Here is a 26,700-nt window from a genome sequence, read left to right on the forward strand (position 1 = left end):
CTTAAGATAGTACATTATTTTATTTGATGTGGTTTCATTTATATAAAATGCTGTTAAACCTAGGAGCACGAAGTCCTGAAATATTTGTTCAACACAGTCACAAGAAGCATTTGCTGAGATATTAAGCATACAATATTGAACTAGTATGTTATTAGATCAGCCAGCCAGACTAAAAGCAGTTCCAGGGGTTGATATAGCAAAACTAAAAGAAGCCCACTACCGACCTGTCTACTTCCTTCCTAACAATGTCGTAAACGTTCCTAATGGAGGGCAACTCCATATGCTAGTGGTAGCTATTAGAGCTTCACAACGTGGTTGACCAATTCTTTGCGAATAACCTGAAGAATTACTTACTTTTTAGCGCAATTAGAAACCTATCACAGGTTTTGAAACTGTTAAACACCTTTCATATAAAAATATAAGTCAAGACAAGACAGGTTTCATGCTCTATGGAATATATCTCCACATGACATATAGTATCCTTGTCTCCTTAGACTCTAGGGAATGCTCATGACCAAGAAAAATGATTTGACTAGATATAAACAATTAAACGAGACCAGAGTTGAAATATATGTCGAATAAAAGTGTCAACTGCTAGGCTTCTTTGAGCAAATATGTAATAAAATAAATATCTTCACAACAGATTTTCTAATAAATATATATAATTATCTGACAATTTCTTGGATATTGATTTAAACAATTTCTCTATAATGCTGACACATTTGTCACAAAATTCAAAATATTTATAACCTAAATACATGTATGTATTGGTTCAAATTACCTAGATTTGGCACAGCAGTATTACTTGGACAAAGCCTATGGCTGAACTCTAGAAATGGAAATCTCGCAGAAAGAAAAGAGAGACTGGATGGTGAAGGCAGCACCTCTACTTGCTTGCCATGCTGACAGCTTTCAAGTAGTTCTGCTTGGTTAGTAGGTTCAGATGCTGACTCGTTATCTCTCCCGAATCATCATAGACTTTCTGTTAGACATACAGACAGATCAGTGATCTGTGGCAGGTGGCACGCTTAATCAGGTAACAATGTGGATGCACATCACATATTTTACAATTATGTTGAAAGACTTGAAACTATTGTCGTACTTTATAGGCAAGTTGTGTATATGACCAGCATGCCGCTGTTTATCTGCTGCTTTCCTTTCATATACCCGGTTGAACATCGAACTCTTAAGTTCCGAAGTACCATTTAAACACAACCTTAGAGTTAAACGAACGCGAGGCTGGACAGTCGTAATACGCAAACAATAAAATTAGAACAGATTAACTGTTATCTTTTCTCTCTTGGTTCCCTTAATTGTGACTGTATATAACTGCATATTAGCCAGCTTTAAGAAACTCCTCCATATGAGGCTTCTCATAAAAACTGACACAATAACAAACCTCTCAAGGCAGCGGTGTGATGATTGGACCAATAGCAACAAAATATCGATATGCAACACATTGATGAAAGCTGCTATTTTCTGAATTCAACTTTTATTGACACAAAGAAACTGCAAAGTTTCATATGACCAGTACAGATGAGCCACTCGATTGACCAATCATCACTACTTATTGTGATCAAGTGATTACATGAGTATTGAATGAGAGCTTGAAGAAGCACACTGAGCTCAAATAGATGGTATCACGTTGTACTACAATTATTAGTCAAATAGAGTATTAATTCACCAGAGGTAACATGATCTCATGTGGCCTCAATCTCCATAGCTGCTTGCATGATTTAGTGGTCTTATCAGTGACAGTACTCTAGCATCACAGAGAGTCATATACCTCGCATCACAGTGAGTCATATAGCTAGCGTCACAGTGAGTTATATAGCTAGCATCACAGTGAGTCGTATAGCAAGTGCCACAGTGACTCACTTGGCTAGTGTCACAGTGAGTTATATAGCTAGCATCACATTGAGTCATATAGCAAGTGCCACAGTGACTCACTTGGCTAGTGTGACAGTACTAGAGTGACTTACCTAATGTCAAAGCCCCGGATTCACATATTTCGTGTGCAATTCCCAGAGTCGCACTTCTAGTGTCATAGTCCCACAATCACATATCAAATGTCTATATATTATTTGCTTTGGCAGTAAATACCCTACGTACATGTATGTATTTATTTATTATATATTTGTATATAGAGCATTTTATCAGCAGACCAATTTCAGATAAATTTATGTACACAGGCACCTGTGACACCCTGTCACTGAAGGTTCTAGAAGATTAATATAGTCATGTATGTACCTCCATGAAGTGATGACTATACCAGGTATATATGTCACTGCTCGCTGTCTGAAAGGCACCAATCATATGGGTTAGTTCCGAGGTGGCTACTATCGTCACCTCGCCATTCAGTATCAGAGTGAGAGCGACGCGAAAAAGAACCTTTCTGCCTTCATTGAAAAAGGCATCCCAGACTCGAAGCACCGTCTGTAAAACACACGTTGCTCTAAACATTAGCAAGTACCACAAAGAAGAAACAGTCAGGCTTCAACAAATAAGTTCATGAATGAAAAAGGAGAACCTCAGTTGGCAGAGTGTCGATGAAGAGGCAGACAAACCACTTGGTGCAGACTAGACCCCAGTCGGCTCTCTGGGCTCGCATCAATGAGTCTACTGCAGGTGACTTCTCTCTGCAACAAATGTATGCTGGAGTAGTACTATGCACCACAATAACAATACAAACAATAAGATGAATAATAGCTCTTTAGATATTTAATGCAGACAGATTACTCCATGAAACTGTATATACAGTTTAAGTGCAAGAAAAAGCATAGCGAGGTATGCTTGTAGAAAAGTATAGCAAGGTATGCTTGAGAAAAAGCGTAGCAAGGTGTGCCTATGGAAAAGCATAGCAAGGGATGCTTGTGGAAAAAAATAGCAAGGAATGCTTGTGGAAAAGCATAGCAAGGTGTGTTTGTGGAAAAGCATAGCAAGGTATGCTTGAGAAAAAGCATAACAAGGTATGCTTATGGAAAAGCATAGCAAGGGATGCTTGTGGAAAAAAATAGCAAGGAATGCTTGTGGAAAAGCATAGCAAGGTGTGTTTGTGGAAAAGCATAGCAAGGTATGCTTGAGAAAAAGCATAACAAGGTATGCTTATGGAAAAGCATAGCAAGGAATGCTTATGGAAGAGCATACCAAGGTGTGCTTGTGGAAAACATCCCAAATGCAGAGACTGAGCAAACTAGTCAGATGAGCCGTAAAGCGAACGAATCACTTTTAGAAAAGTTAGTGAGAAATAATAGAAGTACTAACTTGACAAGATTAGAGAGAACACCAAGGTCGGTCTGTAGTCCTACCATAGCTACTGGTTCATGCACATAGTAGTCTGAAATGGGGCAAAATATTAGAGCAACCAGGAAGACAAAACTCTAACAATTAGAGATTCTTGTGAGGTTTCAAATGCAAGCTTAACACAAAGTATTAGAACCATGCTATGAATATAACACAACCTGAATATAGTGTAGTGCTCAGTACACTATAGTTATCAATATAACACAGCTATGAATATAACACAACCTGAATATAGTGTAGTGCTCAGTACACTATAGTTATCAATATAACACAGCTATGAATATAACACAACCTGAATATAGTGTAGTGCTCAGTACACTATAGTTATCAATATAACACAGCTATGAATATAACACAACCTGAATATAGTGTAGTGCTCAGTACACTATAGTTATCAATATAACACAGCTATGAGTATAACACAACCTGAATATAGTGTAGTGCTCAGTACACTATAGTTATCAATATAACACAGCTATGAATATAACACAACCTGAATATAGTGTAGTGCTCAGTACACTATAGTTATCAATATAACACAGCTATGAGTATAACACAACCTGAATATAGTGTAGTGCTCAGTACACTATAGTTATCAATATAACACAGCTATGAGTATAACACAACCTGAATATAGTGTAGTGCTCAGTACACTATAGTTATCAATATAATACAGCTATGAGTATAACACAACCTGAATATAGTGTAGTACTCAGTACACTATAATTATCAATATAATACAGCTATGAATATAACATATCCTGAATATAGTGTAGCACTCAGTACATTATAGTCATCAATATAACACAGCTATGAATATGACATATCCTGAATTTAGTGTAGTACTCAGTACACTATAGTTATCAATATAACACAGCTATGAAGATAACATATCCTGAATATAGTGTAGCACTCAGTAAACTATACTTATCAATATAACACAGCTATGAATATAACATAACCTAAATATATTGTAGCACTCAGTACATTATAGTTATCAATATAACACAGCTATGAATATAACATATCCTGAATATAGTGTAGCACTCAGTACACTATAGTTATCAATATAACACAGCTATGAATATAGCATAACCTGAATATAATGTAGCACTCAATACACTATAGTTATCAATATACCACAGCTATGAATATAACATAACCTGAATATAGTGTAGCACTCAATACACTATAGTTATCAATATAATACAGCTATGAATATAACATAACCTGAATATAGTGTAGCACTCAGTACACTGTAGTTATCAATATAACACATCTATGAATATAATATAATCTGAATATAGTGTAGCACTCAGTACACTGTAGTTATCAATATAACACATCTATGAATATAATATAATCTGAATATAGTGTAGCATTCAGTACACTATAGTTAACAATATAACACAGCTATGAATATAACATAATCTGAATATAGTGTAGCATTCAGTACACTATAGTTATCAATATAATACAGCTATGAATATAACATAACCTGAATATTGTGTAGTACTCAGTACACTATAGTTATCAATATAATACAGCTATAAATATAACATAACCTGAATATTGTGCAGTACTCAGTACACTATAGTTATCAATATAACACAGCTATAAATATAACATAACCTGAATATAGTGTAGTACTCAGTACACTATAGTTATCAATATAACACAGCAATGAATATAACATAACATGAATATTGTGTAGCACTCAGTCCACTATACTTATCAATATAACACAGCGATGAATATAACATAACCTGAATATAGTGTAGTACTCAGTACACTATAGTTATCAATATAATACAGCTATCGATATAACATAACCTGAATATAGTGTAGCACTCAGTACACTATAGTTATCAATATAACACAGCTATGAGTATAACACAACCTGAATATAGTGTAGTACTCAGTACACTATAATTATCAATATAATACAGCTATGAATATAACATATCCTGAATATAGTGTAGCACTCAGTACATTATAGTCATCAATATAACACAGCTATGAATATAACATATCCTGAATATAGTGTAGTACTCAGTACACTATAGTTATCAATATAACACAGCTATGAAGATAACATATCCTGAATATAGTGTAGCACTCAGTAAACTATACTTATCAATATAACACAGCTATGAATATAACATAACCTAAATATATTGTAGCACTCAGTACACTATAGTTATCAATATAACACAGCTATGAATATAACATATCCTGAATATAGTGTAGCACTCAGTACACTATAGTTATCAATATAACACAGCTATGAATATAGCATAACCTGAATATAGTGTAGCACTCAATACACTATAGTTATCAATATAACACAGATATGAATATAACATAACCTGAATATAGTGTAGCAGTCAATACACTATAGTTATCAATATAACACATCTATGAATATAATATAATCTGAATATAGTGTAGCATTCAGTACACTATAGTTAACAATATAACACAGCTATGAATATAACATAATCTGAATATAGTGTAGCATTCAGTACACTATAGTTAACAATATAACACAGCTATGAATATAACATAATCTGAATACAGTGTAGCACTCAGTACATTATAGTTATCAATATAATACAGCTATGAATATAACATAACCTGAATATTGTGTAGTACTCAGTACACTATAGTTATCAATATAATACAGCTATAAATATAACATAACCTGAATATTGTGCAGTACTCAGTACACTATAGTTATCAATATAACACAGCTATGAATATAGCATAACCTGAATATAGTGTAGCACTCAATACACTATAGTTATCAATATAACACATCTATGAATATAATATAATCTGAATATAGTGTAGCATTCAGTACACTATAGTTAACAATATAACACAGCTATGAATATAACATAATCTGAATATAGTGTAGCATTCAGTACACTATAGTTAACAATATAACACAGCTATGAATATAACATAATCTGAATATAGTGTAGCACTCAGTACACTATAGTTATCAATATAATACAGCTATGAATATAACATAACCTGAATATTGTGTAGTACTCAGTACACTATAGTTATCAATATAATACAGCTATAAATATAACATAACCTGAATATTGTGCAGTACTCAGTACACCATAGTTATCAATATAACACAGCTATAAATATAACATAACCTGAATATAGTGTAGTACTCAGTACACTGTAGTTGTCAATATAACACAGCTATGAGTATAACACAACCTGAATATAGTGTAGTACTCAGTACACTATAATTATCAATATAATACAGCTATGAATATAACATATCCTAAATATAGTGTAGCGCTCAGTGCACTATAGTTATCAATATAACACAGCTATGAGTATAACACAACCTGAATATAGTGTAGTACTCAGTACACTATAGTTATCAATATAATACAGCTATAAATATAACAAAATCTGAATATAGTGTAGCACTCAATACACTATAGTTATTAATATAATGGCTATAAATATGTCATACGTCTGCATTAACTATTGGTTAAAAAGTAATTATATGATTTATTCGATGAGAACTTGTGAATGTTTGTCAGCAAGAGACAGAGCGTATTACTACATACCCGGGAGCATAACTCCAGTAACTGTTTGCAATAACCAGAAAGTTTTTTCTTCATTGCGCATGACTAGCAACATAAGCGCTGCTATGTAGTTGAGACCCTGTAAGCAGATACGAGTCACACAATCAGAGGAGTACAATCAGAGGAGTCATAATATTATCACAATATAACAGCATATAATGATTATATAGAGCTGAGCTCAACAAGGAATAGTATACGCATAATATTTAAGGGTGTATGAAAATATATAGCAGCATAAAAAGGATATATAGAGGTATATACTAGATATAATTATACAGTATATACAAAATATGTAAAAGTATACACAGAACATAAAATGATATATACAGAATACATATTGCTATATATGGAATATATAGCAATATACACCAAATGTATCAGTATACGAAAAATATATAACGGTATAAACAGAATATAGAAGTAGTATACACAGAATATAGAATGATATATACATAATATAACAGTATACACAGAATATATAGTGGTATACACCGAACATTGAATGGTATACAGTATATATAACAGTATATAAATAATGTATAGTGGTATACACCGAATATAGAATGATATACAGAGTATATTCAGAATATATAGTGATATACACCAAATATAGAATGAAATACAGAGTATATACAGAATATATAGTGGTATACACCAAATATAGAATGATATCCAGATTATATAACAGTGTATACAGAATATATATGTTATAAAAGTATACACTGAACATAGAATGATATACAAAATATATAGCAGTATTTGCAGAGTAGAATATATAGCGGTATACACAAAATTTATTTACATTAGCACAAACTGAAAAACTATGTAATCATACAAAAAACACAACTTGAATTACTAGAAATTAAAGTTGTCCTACTCCGTATGTGGTATGTGATAACTCCAAACTATAAAACGACTGAAAACAAACACTTGTTTACTGACATTGAAATGAAGCGAAAGGCGTTGTACCCATTGGAAGTGAACGGTCAAAACTAGAAACAAATGGTCCAAAGTACAAAAAGCTTTTCAGCCTTTGGTATATAGAAACCTCTCTCATAAGAAGTTCTCTCTCCCTACCCAAAGAAGTTTCGCAACTAGGAAATTTCGTATGTTTTCGTTTGCAACTAGAGATTCCACTGTACTAATACATCAGCAGAACTTTAGTAAATTACAAAGTGTTTTAAAACTAAATGAGATTGAGAGTTCTTTGTAAAGTCATTGTAGACTCACCTGACAATAACCAATAGACGGATGTTTGATAGCGTGCGCTACCAAAACTCTGCGTAAAGCTGGCCTAAGGCTATCTGGACCCTGCTCATCCTTGAAGTGTAGGTTTTCGGGGAATGTACGAGGAATGTCTGTAAGCAAAAATTAATCAACTATAAAGACAGTAGTAGGTTAAAGAGAGGGTTAAATTTCTATAATGTTGTTTGAACACAGTACAAACGCTTCCAGAAGATAGTCTGAAACAAAGAAAACTGCAATTAGTTTATCAAATGTAATTTTCTCCTTGATCGACGATCGAAAATACATCATTCTGATGTCATTCTAACTACAAGAGTAAAAAATCCCTCATAAAAAATACAACCAAATATTATCTGAATGAGCATGATGTCATAAAGGTTGTAAGAATATTTAAACTACAGAATGAAATGCCAAGTTTGGGTCTTTGTCTTAACTTCCTGTTCAAGTGTTGTCAGCTTGATTTGATGCTACAAAAAGCGTTAAATAGCCATGGCACTGCTCAGCATTGATGAAACTCGGACATGACAAACTCTTTCCTACAAGTAGGATGAGCATCTTATAAGAAGAATAGATGAGATAAGAGAGGCCGGTCAAAACATAAAGCTATGACAATAGCTGTGCTCAAAATACAGATCGCAGAGACAATGGCGGAAGAAAAAGTCCGAGCTGTCTCTGGTTAAGTTAAAACCAAAGCCAACGTTAGATCTGTGCAGAGACAGCATATTAAGTTAACAAGCTCTTGCTGACACGGGTCAAGAAGTTATCATACAAACTGACAGGAAAGACAAGAGGATAGCAGCTGGCCCCAGCCTACTGATGCTTGTGAATGCTCTCTGCCAGCCAGTCTAGAGGGTAACAGATGGTGTTGGGTGATATAGAGATGAGCCTATTATCATAGGTGTGTCATAAGTCCTGGAGAGTTGTTGAACCCATCCAAAATGAATAGATAGATTATTGACAGACCATGGGTAAGTGCACCTTCTGCATGAAAGGGTATGAGAACCTAACAAGCATTAGACAGCATTCAAATACCAATTATTAGGATGTGAAACTCATATTTGAAAACTGAACAACTCAACTCTTAAATAGCAAACGTTTTCAAGTTTTTTTTCTATAGATATAAAGAAATTCCCGAACAATTTGACAAAAGATGTTAAGATTTGCTGAGCTCAAACTAACCAACCATTGCAGAATAGCATTTGGCCAACCAATCATTGTAGAGTAGTGTAGTAACTAGCCTATTATTGTAGAGTCTGTCCAATTGGCCAGGTGAATTTTGTTTCCATTTGGTAACTTGGTATTGGTGAGGTGATAAAAAATGGTGCATTACCAAGTTAGCAAATGTTTCTAAATAACTGCAAAACTTTTTACTACTTTCACAAGCTCTCGAGCTAAAAATATTAAAAATGAACCAACAGAGAGTGGTTGAAATGTTAACAAGACAGCTATTATTTGAAGCAGTGTTACAACCAATGCATTACACGTTCTACCTTGAACTTTGCGGGATAATAGTAGAACACAAAGGTTGATCGGCCAATTTTTGTAATTTTGTCAAAAATAGATTAATAATGATCCTTTCATGTATCTTACCATTGTAACAATTTGTTAGTGAAATATTGAAATATTGTATACAATATGAATGGCATGAAAACATCATAAAACTGCCTTACAAGCTAAAGCGCACCACTTTCTCCGCTTACTAGTAACTTGCCAGCTCTGACAAATTTCTAGAACATTCCAAAAACTCACTCATTCCCTATCAGGTCACCTCTAAGCACTTTTGTAGCAATGATAATACGAGTTTGCTGTCAGGTGACTACCTTCACTTAAATGTCATTGATGGAATTTCTGAAAGCACAAAAGCTTTTTTACAATAGCTTATCTACAATGTAGACTGTATTGATTTGTGTTAGAAATAGGATGCGACACTCTACGTGTGAGTGAGGCATCAATGCTCAATAAAATCATCTACGAAAGCAAATGAGAGAGCTGCCAACGATACTAAACTGTCAGAGGTGATGACCAGGCAGCCTGCAATGCGCTCTCTGACCAATTTATCAATACATAACTAGAGTCGGGTAGTAATTGTCAAGCGCTAATCATGTTATATTCAGCAAAGGGGCTGCCTTGTGTACAGCGAGTTACACGAGCGATGCTGCCAAGCATTCTACAACCCGACTTGCTAAAGTGCATCCTATGGATATTGAGTACCACAGTCCTTATAAACCTGAAATAAAGTGCTGTTAAAGATAAACATTCACAAACATTTTATAGATTTTATTAGAAAGTATGGTATCAGTATTTTCTATCATTTGTGATTGTTTTTTTGTATTTTTATATTTGTTTTTCATATTTATAATTTATACTTGTTTTTATATTTTATATTTTTATATATTTTTATATATATTTTTTATATTTGAGGTGATCTGATGGCCAAAATGTTTAAGATTACAATCAACAAAACTTGATCGCGGTTGAAACACTCAGAAAAAACTGCTGCAAGATGATGTCACTAGTTGTTATTGTTGCAATAGTTGATATCGGCTATTGCTTTCAAGTTGCAGCGTTACATGGCTCTATTCTCTCGGTCTCTTTGCAACTATACAGATGCCACACTTTCACATGCCACATATATCACACTTTCGATTAATCTGAACATTTTACCCGCTATCAGGTTTTATCAATTTTAACCATAGACCTATTTAACTATACTTATATAGTTAATAGGTCTATATAGTTATTAATATAGTAATAGCATAGTTAATAGTATAGTTGATAGGTCTATATAGTTATTAATATAGTAATAGCATAGTTAATAGTATAGTTAATAGGTCTATATAGTTATTAATATAGTAATAGCATAGTTAATAGTATAGTTAATAGGTCTATATAGTTATTAATATAGTAATAGCATAGTTAATAGTATAGTTGATAGGTCTATATAGTTATTAATATAGTAATAGTATAGTTAATAGTATAGTTGATAGGTCTATAGTTTTAATCTTGAAAAATCCAGGCAGTCAGATCACCCCAAACATAAAAAAAAACAATCGAAAATGATAGAAAAATACCAATACTTTCTGATAAAATCTACTGAAATTTTGTGCACGTACATCTTTAAAAACCCCACTATATAGCCTCAACTCACTAGTCACACCATACACGTATTATATAGCCTCAACTCACTAGTCACACCATACACGCATTATATAGCCTCAACTCACTAGTCACACCATACACGTATTATATAGCCTCAACTCACTAGTCACACCATACACGTACTATATAGCCTCAACTCACTAGTCACACCATACACGTATTATATAGCCTCAACTCACTAGTCACACCATACACGCATTATATAGCCTCAACTCACTAGTCACACCATACACGCATTATATAGCCTCAACTCACTAGTCACACCATACACGTATTATATAGCCTCAACTCACTAGTCACACCATACACGCATTATATAGCCTCAACTCACTAGTCACACCATACACGTATTATATAGCCTCAACTCACTAGTCACACCATACACGCATTATATAGCCTCAACTCACTAGTCACACCATACACGTATTATATAGCCTCAACTCACTAGTCACACCATACACGTATTATATAGCCTCAACTCACTAGTCACACCATACACGCACTATATAGCCTCAACTCACTAGTCACACCATACACGTATTATATAGCCTCAACTCACTAGTCACACCATACACGCATTATATAGCCTCAACTCACTAGTCAAACCATACACGTATTATATAGCCTCAACTCACTAGTCACACCATACACGTATTATATAGCCTCAACTCACTAGTCACACCATACACGTATTATATAGCCTCAACTCACTAGTCACACCATACACGCATTATATAGCCTCAACTCACTAGTCACACCATACACGCATTATATAGCCTCAACTCACTAGTCAAACCATACACGTATTATATAGCCTCAACTCACTAGTCACACCATACACGTATTATATAGCCTCAACTCACTAGTCACACCATACACGTATTATATAGCCTCAACTCACCAGTCAAACCATACACGTATTATATAGCCTCAACTCACTAGTCAAACCATACACGTATTATATAGCCTCAACTCACTAGTCACACCATACACGCATTATATAGCCTCAACTCACTAGTCAAACCATACACGTATTATATAGCCTCAACTCACTAGTCAAACCATACACGCATTATATAGCCTCAACTCACTAGTCACACCATACACGTATTATATAGCCTCAACTCACTAGTCAAACCATACACATATTATATAGCCTCAACTCACTAGTCACACCATACACGCATTATATAGCCTCAACTCACTAGTCACACCATACACGCATTATATAGCCTCAACTCACTAGTCAAACCATACACGCATTATATAGCCTCAACTCACTAGTCACACCATACACGTATTATATAGCCTCAACTCACTAGTCACACCATACACGTATTATATAGCCTCAACTCACTAGTCACACCATACACGCATTATATAGCCTCAACTCACTAGTCACACCATACACGCATTATATAGCCTCAACTCACTAGTCACACCATACACGCATTATATAGCCTCAACTCACTAGTCACACCATACACGTATTATATAGCCTCAACTCACTAGTCACACCATACACGCATTATATAGCCTCAACTCACTAGTCAAACCATACACGTATTATATAGCCTCAACTCACTAGTCACACCATACACGTATTATATAGCCTCAACTCACTAGTCACACCATACACGTATTATATAGCCTCAACTCACTAGTCACACCATACACGCATTATATAGCCTCAACTCACTAGTCACACCATACACGCATTATATAGCCTCAACTCACTAGTCACACCATACACGCATTATATAGCCTCAACTCACTAGTCACACCATACACGTATTATATAGCCTCAACTCACTAGTCACACCATACACGTATTATATAGCCTCAACTCACTAGTCACACCATACACGCATTATATAGCCTCAACTCACTAGTCAAACCATACACGTATTATATAGCCTCAACTCACTAGTCACACCATACACGCATTATATAGCCTCAACTCACTAGTCACACCATACACGCATTATATAGCCTCAACTCACTAGTCACACCATACACGCATTATATAGCCTCAACTCACTAGTCACACCATACACGTATTATATAGCCTCAACTCACTAGTCAAACCATACACGCATTATATAGCCTCAACTCACTAGTCAAACCATACACGTATTATATAGCCTCAACTCACTAGTCACACCATACACGCATTATATAGCCTCAACTCACTAGTCACACCATACACGCATTATATAGCCTCAACTCACTAGTCACACCATACACGCATTATATAGCCTCAACTCACTAGTCACACCATACACGCATTATATAGCCTCAACTCACTAGTCAAACCATACACGTATTATATAGCCTCAACTCACTAGTCACACCATACACGTATTATATAGCCTCAACTCACTAGTCAAACCATACACGCATTATATAGCCTCAACTCACTAGTCAAACCATACACGCATTATATAGCCTCAACTCACTAGTCACACCATACACGTATTATATAGCCTCAACTCACCAGTCAAACCATACACATATTATATAGCCTCAACTCACTAGTCACACCATACACGTATTATATAGCCTCAACTCACCAGTCAAACCATACACGTATTATATAGCCTCAACTCACCAGTCAAACCATACACGTATTATATAGCCTCAACTCACCAGTCAAACCATACACGTATTATATAGCCTCAACTCACTAGTCAAACCATACACGTATTATATAGCCTCAACTCACCAGTCAAACCATACACGTATTATATAGCCTCAACTCACTAGTCAAACCATACACGTATTATATAGCCTCAACTCACTAGTCACACCACTTAGCGGTGATAAGCGTCAGCTCTACTGCATTTATCATTCTAAAATCAACTGGAAGTAAATGAAGGTCATGGGTGTTAGCGTATACATGTAGATAAGTGGGACAGGTCAAGGACAGCTGAAAGACGTACACACCCATGTCAATAGACTCTGTCACTTCGCTGTCAGCAGTTTGGCCCTTTAATGAGTCATATAGTCCAGGGTTCTTCTTCATCAAGGCTTTGGCACCAGATAACTTCATCCACATCTACACAAGACAGATTGGGAGTTAAACAAGCCCCAGCCCCGCGAGTCTATAACTTTGTAGTACAATAGATGCTCCTATGACGTAAATAACCCGTTCCAGGAACGTTAACATTGTAGGGAATTTATGTTATATGAACAGTAAAATACATGTAAATTGCCTAATCTGTTTTAAGATCTTTACAAACTCACTCCTTCAGCCATGCTAAAAAAAAACTTCCTTAACTCTTTTAATTAGTGGGCTGTACCGTAACTGCAGTATTATTGGTTTCCATCGACAACTTTTCTCCTTTAATGATCATTCTCACTGGTTTTATAGACCATGAGTGCGGTAAATTTACAACTTGATAGGGACTGCACATATTCAACATTCATTTACAAAGAGTTGTTCATTTTTCTAAACAGCAAAGTCTATTCTGCAAGGAAAAGCTAATAACAAATATTTTGTACATCTACAGTAATCCAAAACAACAAAATCTTTTTACTATAAAAAGCAGTTCTACCTGTTCATCGTCTATCACTATTAATGAGTCAAGGTTAGGATAAAGATAATTTTTGACGATACTCGAACTCGTGACATTAAAATGGTAGACCGACGCTGTAACACCTGCACCAATCGATCGCCTTTGTATTTATGAACAATGCGCAGCCATCCTATTCGCCTTTCTGTCAACGCATTTAACAATCCATTATGACGAACTAGAATGTCCCGAAAGTTATATATAATAGATATAAAAAAAAACACATGGCGGCTTTTCTTCCGCAAGTGCGGCGAAATAAACCAACATTCAAATCGATTTGAAAACTCACGCGACGTGACACTTTACATTATATAGAACTTTTTTACATAGTAAGAAGCAAAACCTTCCCATAAATTTTCTACGTTATCTGGAATATACGTTATAGGAGGTATATGTTATAGGAGCTTCTACCGTATTTTAATCATGAAAACTTGGCTATAGGAGTGATTATTCGTCCGTATAAATATAAAAGCTGTACCATTATGGAAGCTGACATGGCCAACAACAATACAGTATTACAGAGATTAGACTTAGATTAGATTACGTGATTCGAAGCATCTAACTTCCTAATTTTATTCCACTGCAATAGCGAGCACCTAAATGGTTGCATAAACTTGTTTTCAAATAAACCACTACCATGCCTTAGCTTGTTAATACTTAGATAAAATAAATAAACAGTTTTGTTTTATTCTCCATAAAAACTCTTAAAAAAAGTTCCAACACCATCAAAAGAAATTAAGTTGAAACATTTCAAGCAAGAATGAAGGCTAATTTCTAGCAATATCTAGTACCAAACCACTTCTAGCTATACTGTACCAACATTACTAGACCAATTATACTACACCGACTATACTACACCGACTATACTACACCGACTATACTACACCGACTATACTATACCGACTATACTATACCGACTATACTACACCGACTCTATACCGACTATACTACACCGACTATACTACACCGACTATACTATACCGACTATACTATACCGACTATACTATACCGACTATACTACACCGACTATACTATACCGACTATACTACACCGATTATACTACACCGACTATACTACACCGACTATACTATACCGACTATACTACACCTACTATACTATACCGACTATACTATACCGACTATACTACACTGACTATACTATTATAATACCGACTATACTACACCAACTATACTACACACATGTGGCTTGTAATCAGATTCACATGCATCTAGGACAAAATATATAGCTAGTGACCAGCTATATGGCTACTGGCAAGCTATGAAGCTAGTAAAATCTATAGATCTAATACTAGGCTATAAAGCTAGTAGCAAGTGAGAAAGCTAACAACAAGCTACAAAGCTACTGGCATGCTACATAGCTAGCAGCAACTTGCCTCCATCTGGTGTTCAGAGAACTATCCCATCATGCCTTGTTCACAATTTTAATGCCAACACGTTGGAAAAAGAATATTGAAGACAATTACTCCGAACAACAATAAACCAATCCCTCGCTGTCGCATACTCTTTAATGCTATGCTTTGAAATATAATAATAATACGATGAGCATTGCTAAGATGTTCAAAAGTACATGTAACTAAGAAACACCGATGTACGGGAAACTAAATTTTGTCCTACTGGTTGACTAGGAGGATCTTGCACTAGTTATGAACAATTAACACAACATATAGTATAGAACTCATGATTAACACAACATATACTATAAAGCTCATGATTAACACAAAATATACTATAAAACTCATGATTTAACACAACATATACTATAGAATACATGATTAACACAACATATAGTATAGAAAAAATGATTAACACAACATATAGTATAAAACTCATTATTAACACAACATATAGTATATAACTCATGATTAACACAACATATAGTATAAAACTCATGATTAACACAACATATAGTATATAACTCATTATTAACACAACATATAGTACAGGATACATGATTAACACAACATATAGTATAGAACTCATGATTAACACAACATATAGTATAGAACTCATGATTAACACAACATATAGAATAGAACTCATGATTAACACAACATATAGTATAGAACTCATGATTAACACAACATATAGTATAGAACTCATGATTAACACAACATATGGTATAGAACTCATGTCTATCAAGCACTTAGACAAAGCAATATTTAGCTAAGCAATAATCTATAGATGCCATGAATTATGCACATTTTATTTACTATGTGATATTGTCACTGGCATTAATCCTATGTCTAGCTACACGACGAGCTTTACATTTCATCCATAAAACAAGTTTATAAATGCCTATCTAATCTGCAATGGAACTTGTAATTGTAAGCATAGAATGAGATAGACCAGGATATTAGACTATGAAATACACTGGCCACTAAGAGGAAGGGCCGACTCCAAATTAACATAACATGACCAGAAGCTAAGTTCCTGTTTAACTGTGACTTGTATTTTGGTGAGTTTTCTGCAATTAGATAACATCTCCCTTGTTCGCCGATGTTCATCTATACCACCGTGGAGACTAACTACCATAATCCATCCAATGTTTATATATATAAGCATACCGCAAAACCTCTAATAGAACCCCACCTTCATTTGACCGTCAATCTGACTATCTTTGGTCTTTATGAAATCACAATATCAATTAATCAGTACAAGTGTCCACAAAATCATAGTAACAATGAATCGTTTACATTAATAACAATGAATTCTCGCATTTTCAAACTCCACAGCTTTTCGCTTTGTCTCGTTAAAACTTTGAAAGCACACCATAGAAATAATCAATAACGGCCTCAGGCTACAAATAGTTCCTTGTTAAACGTGGTTTTGTTACTTCGAAGTACATGTACCTATATAAATAACAATTTAAATTTACGAAATTTACGTTGGTAGATGAACTTTGAAAGCAACACCATAGAAATTACTAATAACTGTCTCAGGCTAATAGTAGTTTCTTGTTCACCCCGGTCTTATTACTTCAAAAAACATGCATATAAAATGGTTTACAAGTTTTGGGCTAAAGGCAAAGGTTACGTTTAGCGAGTAAAATTTTACGCTTTGCTTTTGTGCTAAATGCAGCGTGTAAGTTTTGCTCCGCCAAAAAAATTGTTTGGACACTAATATCGACTAGTTCACCAGTGCAGAAAATGAGTCGAGGCAGGAAGATATTGTAGAAGGTATTGGACAACTAGAAGATGTGTGTTTCATCGAAAGCAACAATCAGAACGCAGCTATCCGAGCAAGCGATGCAAATATTTTTGTTTTAAAAACGTCCATTTTTGTTTCTGCATGTAATATAAGTATGGTTCGTTTATGTCACTTGTTCATGAATATGTATTTGTTTTATTTGATAGATTATCATTATATAACTTATAGATATGCAGATTTATAGCATGCTATTTAATAGCATCTTCGTGGTTATTTTAACATGGCTTACAATGGATCGACACTCATAACTCCTCTTCTATTGCACATAGAAAGCCAGTTTTGGTAGCAAACTGTAGCGGAAATACCAATGATCGCAAAGAGCTTTTTTGCAACATTTTTAAATATAATAATAAAATTAAAATATGCTTTAAAATTAAGAATGAAATAAAAAATTTGAAAGATCCAATGCTGGTTTCAAGATCAGGCAGACAAATTCCAAGGCAGGCTTTAAGATCATCATAGGTTAATTGCAAGCAATACATATCAACTGGTAGAGATATTTCTCAGCTTCTCAGTGCATACTTATTTAGAGATTTACCACAAGTTAGAAATAAGTTGTAGGAGATTTCTAGCATCCCAAAGGGTTATTGTCATTTCACCCATAGGACAGTGTAAAATATAGGCGACGTTCGCTTTGCCCATAAAAGGGTTAAAATTAACTTCCCAAAATTTTGATGGGCTATTCTAAAAATACAACGCCACCGTCTACTTGAAGATTACTGTTAATAAAAGGCCACTATAGGAGAAGGGTTGAAAAATAGGACGCTATGGCGATCAAATAGAGGTTTTCAATATATATATATATAAAATATGTATAAGTGAGAATTCACTCTATAAGTTAAACACTTTATTACTAATAGTTTCATGTGGTACAATAAGTATCACACTCTTCAGATAAAATGTCTAAAATGAATCTCATACACCAGTAATATGCTGTTATACAGAGTTAGATAAGCTGATGATGGGGGTTATAGAAGCCAAAAGCCAAATAGTTAAGTGATACAATTACGTAGCAAGAACTTGATGAATGTCTGCATGATGATAATAGCTCGTTAGGTTTATTAAGGGTGCCTGGTGATGGTCTGTAAATGATAAAGAATTTCTCCCATAAGCATAAGTTACACTTGTTGGAGATAGTGTTGTGTGCTTTAGCATGTCGTAGAGTTTTCCATGATATTGAGTAGTTGGTATTATTGTCCTTTAGTGACCATATATATTTGCTTAATTCAGTAGAGTTTCTCTTAGATGGGTGGTTGAAAGAAGCTTTATGGTTAGTGAATCGCGTCTTGAACGTGTTCTCTGTTAGTCCAATGTATGTTTGGTCTGGTGAATCGGTGATGATTTTCACAGTAGTCTGGTATATTAATGATGTTTTCAGGCATTCTCTACTCATCGGGCACTGTTCTCTTTTTCTACAGTTGCATGTTCGGTCTTCATTTGCGGTGTTGGTAGTCAGTATAGTTTTGTTGTGAGCATTGATGGACTCTCTTATATTGTTCATACAACTGTAGCTAATTTTGATAGTGTTGCTGTTGAATATTTTATGTAGCGGGTCCTTGTCGTAAATTCCTTCTTGACTAGTTTGATGAAGAGTTTACCGACGTTAGTAAACTATATACAGTAATACTTCAACTTACGAATGCTCCAACGTACGAGAAACTTGAGATACGAGCCAGCTTTTAAGCAAGTTTTAGCACTAACATACGAGCCATATTTGAGATACGAGCACGTGAGTCAGTTGCCAAGTATGCCGGAGGTGCTTTATGACAACAGCATCAATCTGTATTTTTCAACTGCACAGGTTATACTTTTGTACCGTGTTTTTGTGCACGCTTTTCAGTGCAGAATTATGTGAATTAAAAGTACTGTGCGTAGACCGAAAGTTTGCCAGTAAAATGAAAAATAATGCAAAGAAAAAACAAATGATAACAATTGATGTTAAACGGAAAATTATTGTAAAATATACGAAATGTGTATGCGTGATTGAGCTAGCTCAGCAATATGACAGAAATACATCCACAATTATCAAACAGAAGGATTATATTCAGGGCATTTAGCTCGGAAAAGTACTAACCGTAATTTCTAAACGGCGCGGCGATCTTCACCACCGCTGATGGAGAGACCGCTCAGGCATTGGATATAAGATAAACAATTGGCCGGTGACAGCGTAACTGAAACGACGCTATTTGAAAAGGCCGTTGCTATCTATCAAAACTATAAAAATAGACATTCGGACAAGTTGGCTAGTGATCGTGCATCAAACCTTTGTGACGACACCTGTGTTCGTCCTAATCGCGACATGTTGAAAGGGCGACAAAGGCAAACGTCCTTAGATAGGTTCATCTTAAAACGGCCGGCTAGACGTGAAAGCGAAACAAAGGAAAAATTAGCTAACTAGCGAGAAACTTCAGACTATGAACGCCGAAGAAATTTTAATTACGTTAAGTTAAAAATGATAGTTTGCTTTTAGATTTGCTTCTAAGTTTGTCTTTTAAGACTTTGATAAAATCCAAATTTATCAAAGTCAACTGTTGTAATGAAGGATAGCTTATATATCTCTCTCTGGCAAATGCTAGCGTTAGCTGCTATTGTATGTATTTAATTTTACATTTTAATTTAACACATTTCCTGGCATTATTTTTTATTTGTTGCTTTTTGAAAGCAAGTGGTAAGTTAGGACAATAACTAACATGTTCTTTCTGTTACAATATCTTGTTTTGAGTGTTTTATTTGCATTTTACAGAGTATGGAAACCAATAAATATATATTTAATTGTTCTATATATAAATAAATTGCACCAACATGCGAGTAAATTGACATACGAGCTCAGTCTCGGAACGCATTAAGCTCGTAAGTTGAAGTATGACTGTATACTATATATACAGTACATATATATACTATATATACTATATATATAGTATATATACTATATATACTATATATAGTATATATATATATAGTATATGTACTATATACATACTATATATATAGTATATATACTATATATATACTATATATACTATAAATATAGTATATATACTATATATAGTATATATACTATATATATTATATATACTATATATAGTATATATATAGTATATATACTGTATATATATACTATATATACTATACTATATAGTATATATAGTATACTATATATACTATATAGTATATATACTATATATATACATATACTATATATATAACATATATAGTATATATACAGTATATATATACTATATATATACTATATATATAGTATATATACTATATATAGTATATATACTATATATATAGTATATATAGTATATATATATAGTACATATACTATATACAGTCAAACACGGATAGCTCGAACACATGGTTAATTCGAGCGGTTTCTTTGGTCCGTTCCCACATAATGATAAATTGCTATAGATAACTCGAACTCAACACTATTAACTCAAACTGTTTTTTGCCCAACGGCTACCGAAACGGTTGTTATCGCTTTAGAAAATCACTTTATTCCAAGCCATAGAGGTAAACCTCAACTTTTCGTAATTCATAAGCGTCGTTATTACCACCATCGGCAAAATATTTTTGTCAACGACTTTTCTAAAGGTTTGGTGAAATTTGATTTATACCAAACATCCGCTTAGCGATCGCCCTTCGGAAGCAAGGTTAAGTGAGGTAATCTTTGCATAAACTTCAAGAAAAATCGGCAAAATTGATCATGGGTAAAACGTTCAAAAGAAAAAGATGTCTTTTCTTTTGAGCATTTCAACAACGATCAAGTTTTGCCAATGTCAATCTAAAAAACGTCCTGGCAATAACATCACCTCAAACAACAAACCAATCTCAAGTGATAGAAAAATCTCTATACTTTTTGATAAAAACGTTTTAAACTTTACATTAGAAGCGTTTAATTTGAAACAAGCCATTTGTGCTTTTGATTTATATTATAGTTTGTATATGTACATGTATCTACTAATAAATAAGTAAATACATGGACTTGTGACAGTGCTCTGCTAACTTGAACGCTCTGATAATTCGAACACTTTCGCTCGGTCCCGTGAAGTTCGAGTTATCCATGTTTGACTATATATATATATATACTATATATATAGTATATTTAGTCTATATATATAGTATATATAGTATGTATACTATATATATAGTATATATACTATATATATTATATATATAGTATATATATAGTATATATACTATATATATAGTATATATAGTATATATACTATATATATACTATATATAGTATATATACTATATATATACTATATATATATAGTATATATAATATATATATAGTATATATACTATATATATACTATATATATTATATATATACTATATATATACTATATATATTATATATATACTATATATATACTATATATAGTATATATACTATATATATAGTATATATAGTATATATACTATATATATACTATATATACTATATATAGTATATATACTATATATATACTATATATATATAGTATATATATATAGTATATATACTATATATATAGTATATATATATAGTATATATACTATATATACATATATACTATATATACTATATATAGTATATTTAGTCTATATATATAGTATATATACTATATATATTATATATAGTATATATAGTATATATATAGTATATATGTATATATAGTATATATATATAATATATATACTATATATAGTATATAGAGTATATATGTATATATAGTATATATACTATATATATAGTATATATACTATATATAGTATATATACTATATATATACTATATATATTATATATATAGTATATACATATAGTATATAGGTATATATAGTATATATACTATATATATACTATATATAGTATATATAGTATATATACTATATATACTATATATATAGTATATATATAGAATATATACTATATACATATATATACTATATATTGAAAAGATAAGTAGAAAACAAATAAACTTCATATATAAGTTCATTACTAAAGAAATTATCAACGAAGATCATTTTTATTGTTACTTTACACCAGAGACAAATGAACAGAAATGGTAAGTTTGGTGATACAGAAGATGGATAGCAAGTAGAAATGATAACATTGGTACTTACTATAATGTACTTTACACGACTTGACTATGTGAGCTTTAAATTAACTTACTTTATTTAATTTCATTCGATTCATATTTCAGATTTTTTATTTCTCCTTCATAAGTTACTTTTGCTTATGTTCGGTTATAGAGTCAGCTATGCGCTCGAGCCTTACGTTGTTATGTTAGAAAACTGAAATGCTAAGGCAACCACGAGTAGGGACTTGCCTGGATTCATATCCAGCATACGGAGCAGTCGTGGTTCAGTGTTTAGTGCGCTGGTATACAATCAGTAGGTCAGCGGTTCAAATCTCAGAAGGACCATTGTTGGTGTTAGGAAGGGCATCCAGCCACAATTTCTCATGCGCAGATGGTCACAGAATATTTAGATTCACAATAAATCTAGTTCAGAATAAAGTGCCGTACATGCAGTAGAGAGGGAATAAATCTAGTTCAGAATAAAGTGCCGTACATGCAGTAGAGAGGGAATAAATCTTGATAATAAAATAATAATAATAAAACACAAGAGTCATCCAGGAAGGAGTCTAATTATTTGAGACAATGGGCTTAAGTAAATCTACCAGCTGTGGCTTTGTTAACACCTTTGTTAGAAGTGTATTTACATGGCAATTTCATCTTAAACATTTTAGCGTCTACCTAGAAATGTGTTCAGAATAAATTGCTACACACGCAGCAGAGAGGGTAGAAATATTAATGATGCGATTAAAAAACCTCCTATATGTATATCGCTATACTTGATGAATATAACAGAGTAACAACTTTACAACAGACACTGTGTGTGGCTACTCACTTTGCAACGATATTCATTTGGAATTCCTTTTCGAATAAACCTTCGCACTAAAATAGAAAAGTATATTTAGGCTAAAACGTGATTATTTTAGTGGTGAGTATTCAATTGAGTGAATACTGACAGGCAGTGACAAGTGTGAGTCATGTGAGATGATAAGACCCTGAGAAACACAAACAAGTTGACTTTAGTAAATACATAATATATACAAAAACAAATGAATCATTTGAATTGGAGATAAGAATGGCTTAGACTCAATGTTGTGTATGTTGATGCTTATAAACATTCATGAACATGTATAACGGCTATGACTCTCTATAGTCTGTCAACAGAGAGGCTTTTTGTAATAAAATTGAGAGCTGTCATTGATGTCACTTACAATTGTGATTGGAATGATAACAACACACATTTATGAAAATAGACTTAAGGTTGTTTGAAAATGTTGAAAAATGGTTTTTATTCCACAAAAATCTTTAGCTAGCTAGTGAAAATTCTATACACATGTTGAAACAGAGACAGAAAAATGTGATATAGTCTGATGGTTAATTATCGCTGACTAAACTTTTTTATTAATATAAACAGATCTGAAATGTCAAAATGCTAAAAATAGAAAACTAATAATGAATGATTGGTCCAAATAAAAAGGAATCAATCATGATATTGTTATGTACACAAGATACTGAGTTAGGAAGCACTCTAATCAAACGGTCACCAATGTATGGAAAGGTCACCATTGCATCGGAAGGTCAAACAAAGGTGAAATTTCGGCTAGACACAGCATAGCTAGACAGACCCTAACACACGACTAGCGAATGACTGTTAAAAGCATAGGACTATTAAAAGCACTCAGTTAGCCTGCTACGGAACAGCCTACTCAGTTAATTGTGTTTGTTTCAGGATACGAATTACTGTTGTCAGCGATTCTAAAGCTTTTTGTGAAATGGCCAGTTTCAATCTTGTTAGTAGAGCCAGACTAGATCATTGAATTCAATTCTTGCACTCCAGCAAACCATAATAATGGATGGTCTCACTAATAATAATTAATCACCCATTAATAATAATAACAATAATCTCACCTAATTTCACGATAGCCTTTATTGGCAAACTATGTCTATTAATATTAGCTACTGGTGGACAGAGTTGATAGTTGTTCTACACAGTTGGACACCTTCTTGCTTTCTGTATGCTGCTTGGCTAAATAGACAACAACGGTAGGCCGAGTTTTAATTTTTTTTAAACAAAAGCTAAAAGATATGTCATTTCTATTGCATTGGCAGCATGGAAGACAAAATCTAATGATATAATAACAAAAAGGTCAGTGGTTACGTTTATGCAGGTAGTGAAGTTGCCTTCTCTTGTGATAAATAATACTAATAAAAACATAATACAAATACATAGTTACAGAAATTGGAAAAAGTCTGACTATCGTACAGCTTTTTAATCTCTTCAGATGGTGCACTAATGAAACATAATTGCTGTTATATTTTGCTATTGTCTATTTGCAAAATAAAAAATGAGGGTGAATGTAGAAAAGCAATTTTTAGTAAAAAACTACACCGAACTATCGCTTCAAATAATGCTTATTATACTGAAGTTTATGCCTATTCAATGATCTTACCTTCTGTTAAAATTCACAAACTGCTTCACAGAGTTCCTGGAAAAGGTTTACAAACTGTATTTGCGCGATTGTAAAAAATACCATGACAATTGAATTTTTAGTGACAAAAATTTTTTATGTTAACATTTATTTACTTACATTTCCTAGGATCCGTTTTGTCTTGTCCAATGCGTAAAAATGTTTTCCATCTCTGTGAACGTTTGTATAGAACTTTCAAATATTCAGCTTGCGACTTTTCATAAAGCCGCCAAGCGACTTCATCATCGATAGCAAACCCCAAATGATCTACTGTTTGTCTGAAAAGAAACAATCTATATCATTGGTGGTATTTTAGCAACAAACTGTAGTTTAATTAGCTTACAGATTGGAGTATAATAATCAATTTTATTTTTACTTGTTAACAATGTTTTGAGTCTAGAATTTAATGCAACAAAGGGTGTTGTGCTTTTGAATATTTATAGTACTAATATTTAATAACTTGACGTGTAGACTGCCCTTTAAAAAATTACAATTAGGGACTATTGAATTGAAATCTTAGAAAAGATGCATTTACAAGTTAATTAGAAGGAAATATTTTATCCATGTACTGCAACAATAACTTTTGCACAAAGATTTGTACCAGAAAATAACACTTGTATTTGTTTTGATAAAGACAGGCATTAGCTATCATTCTATCACACATATACGAAAAATTGGCTGGTTGTTTCTAAAACTGCAAAACTCACCAGGTTTATTATAAACTGTGATAATAGCAAACACATTGTCAAGCATTATTGTTCCATTTGGTTTGATAACACACTGACCTGTATGGGTGTGCAGTCATGATTTAACAGCAAATGTGTTCCCTTTATCACCATTTAGAAACACATGGGAAGTTGTTACGTAAGGAGCGCAATCAACTTAAATGTGCATTTTAAAAACGTCTGCGATTAGAAATAAGCCAAAATCAATACGATGAAAAATCATATTAGAGCGATAAAACAGTTTATATATTATTCTGTAGGCAGACTATAACTGACGAGCGTGATAGGAGCTTTTAAATGC

General features: G+C 33.3%; 1 protein-coding gene across 1 annotated transcript; it reads right to left on the reverse strand.

The window, feature by feature from the left end:
• Positions 1-33: 33 nt before the first annotated feature.
• Positions 34-26,679, reverse strand: LOC137405965 (growth hormone-regulated TBC protein 1-A-like). The gene is made up of 10 exons (XM_068092451.1): positions 26,460-26,679; positions 25,795-25,952; positions 24,042-24,088; positions 14,274-14,385; positions 8,154-8,281; positions 6,906-7,002; positions 3,265-3,337; positions 2,531-2,639; positions 2,251-2,436; positions 34-982 (listed from the first exon to the last, which is right to left on the reverse strand). Exons 1-10 carry the CDS (start codon positions 26,477-26,479, stop codon positions 887-889), a joined length of 1,026 nt encoding a protein of 341 aa, XP_067948552.1. The 5' UTR covers positions 26,480-26,679; the 3' UTR covers positions 34-886.
• Positions 26,680-26,700: the final 21 nt, after the last annotated feature.

Source organism: Watersipora subatra, chromosome 10 (genome assembly GCF_963576615.1).
Source record: "Watersipora subatra chromosome 10, tzWatSuba1.1, whole genome shotgun sequence".
Taxonomy (NCBI): Eukaryota; Metazoa; Bryozoa; class Gymnolaemata; order Cheilostomatida; family Watersiporidae; genus Watersipora; species Watersipora subatra.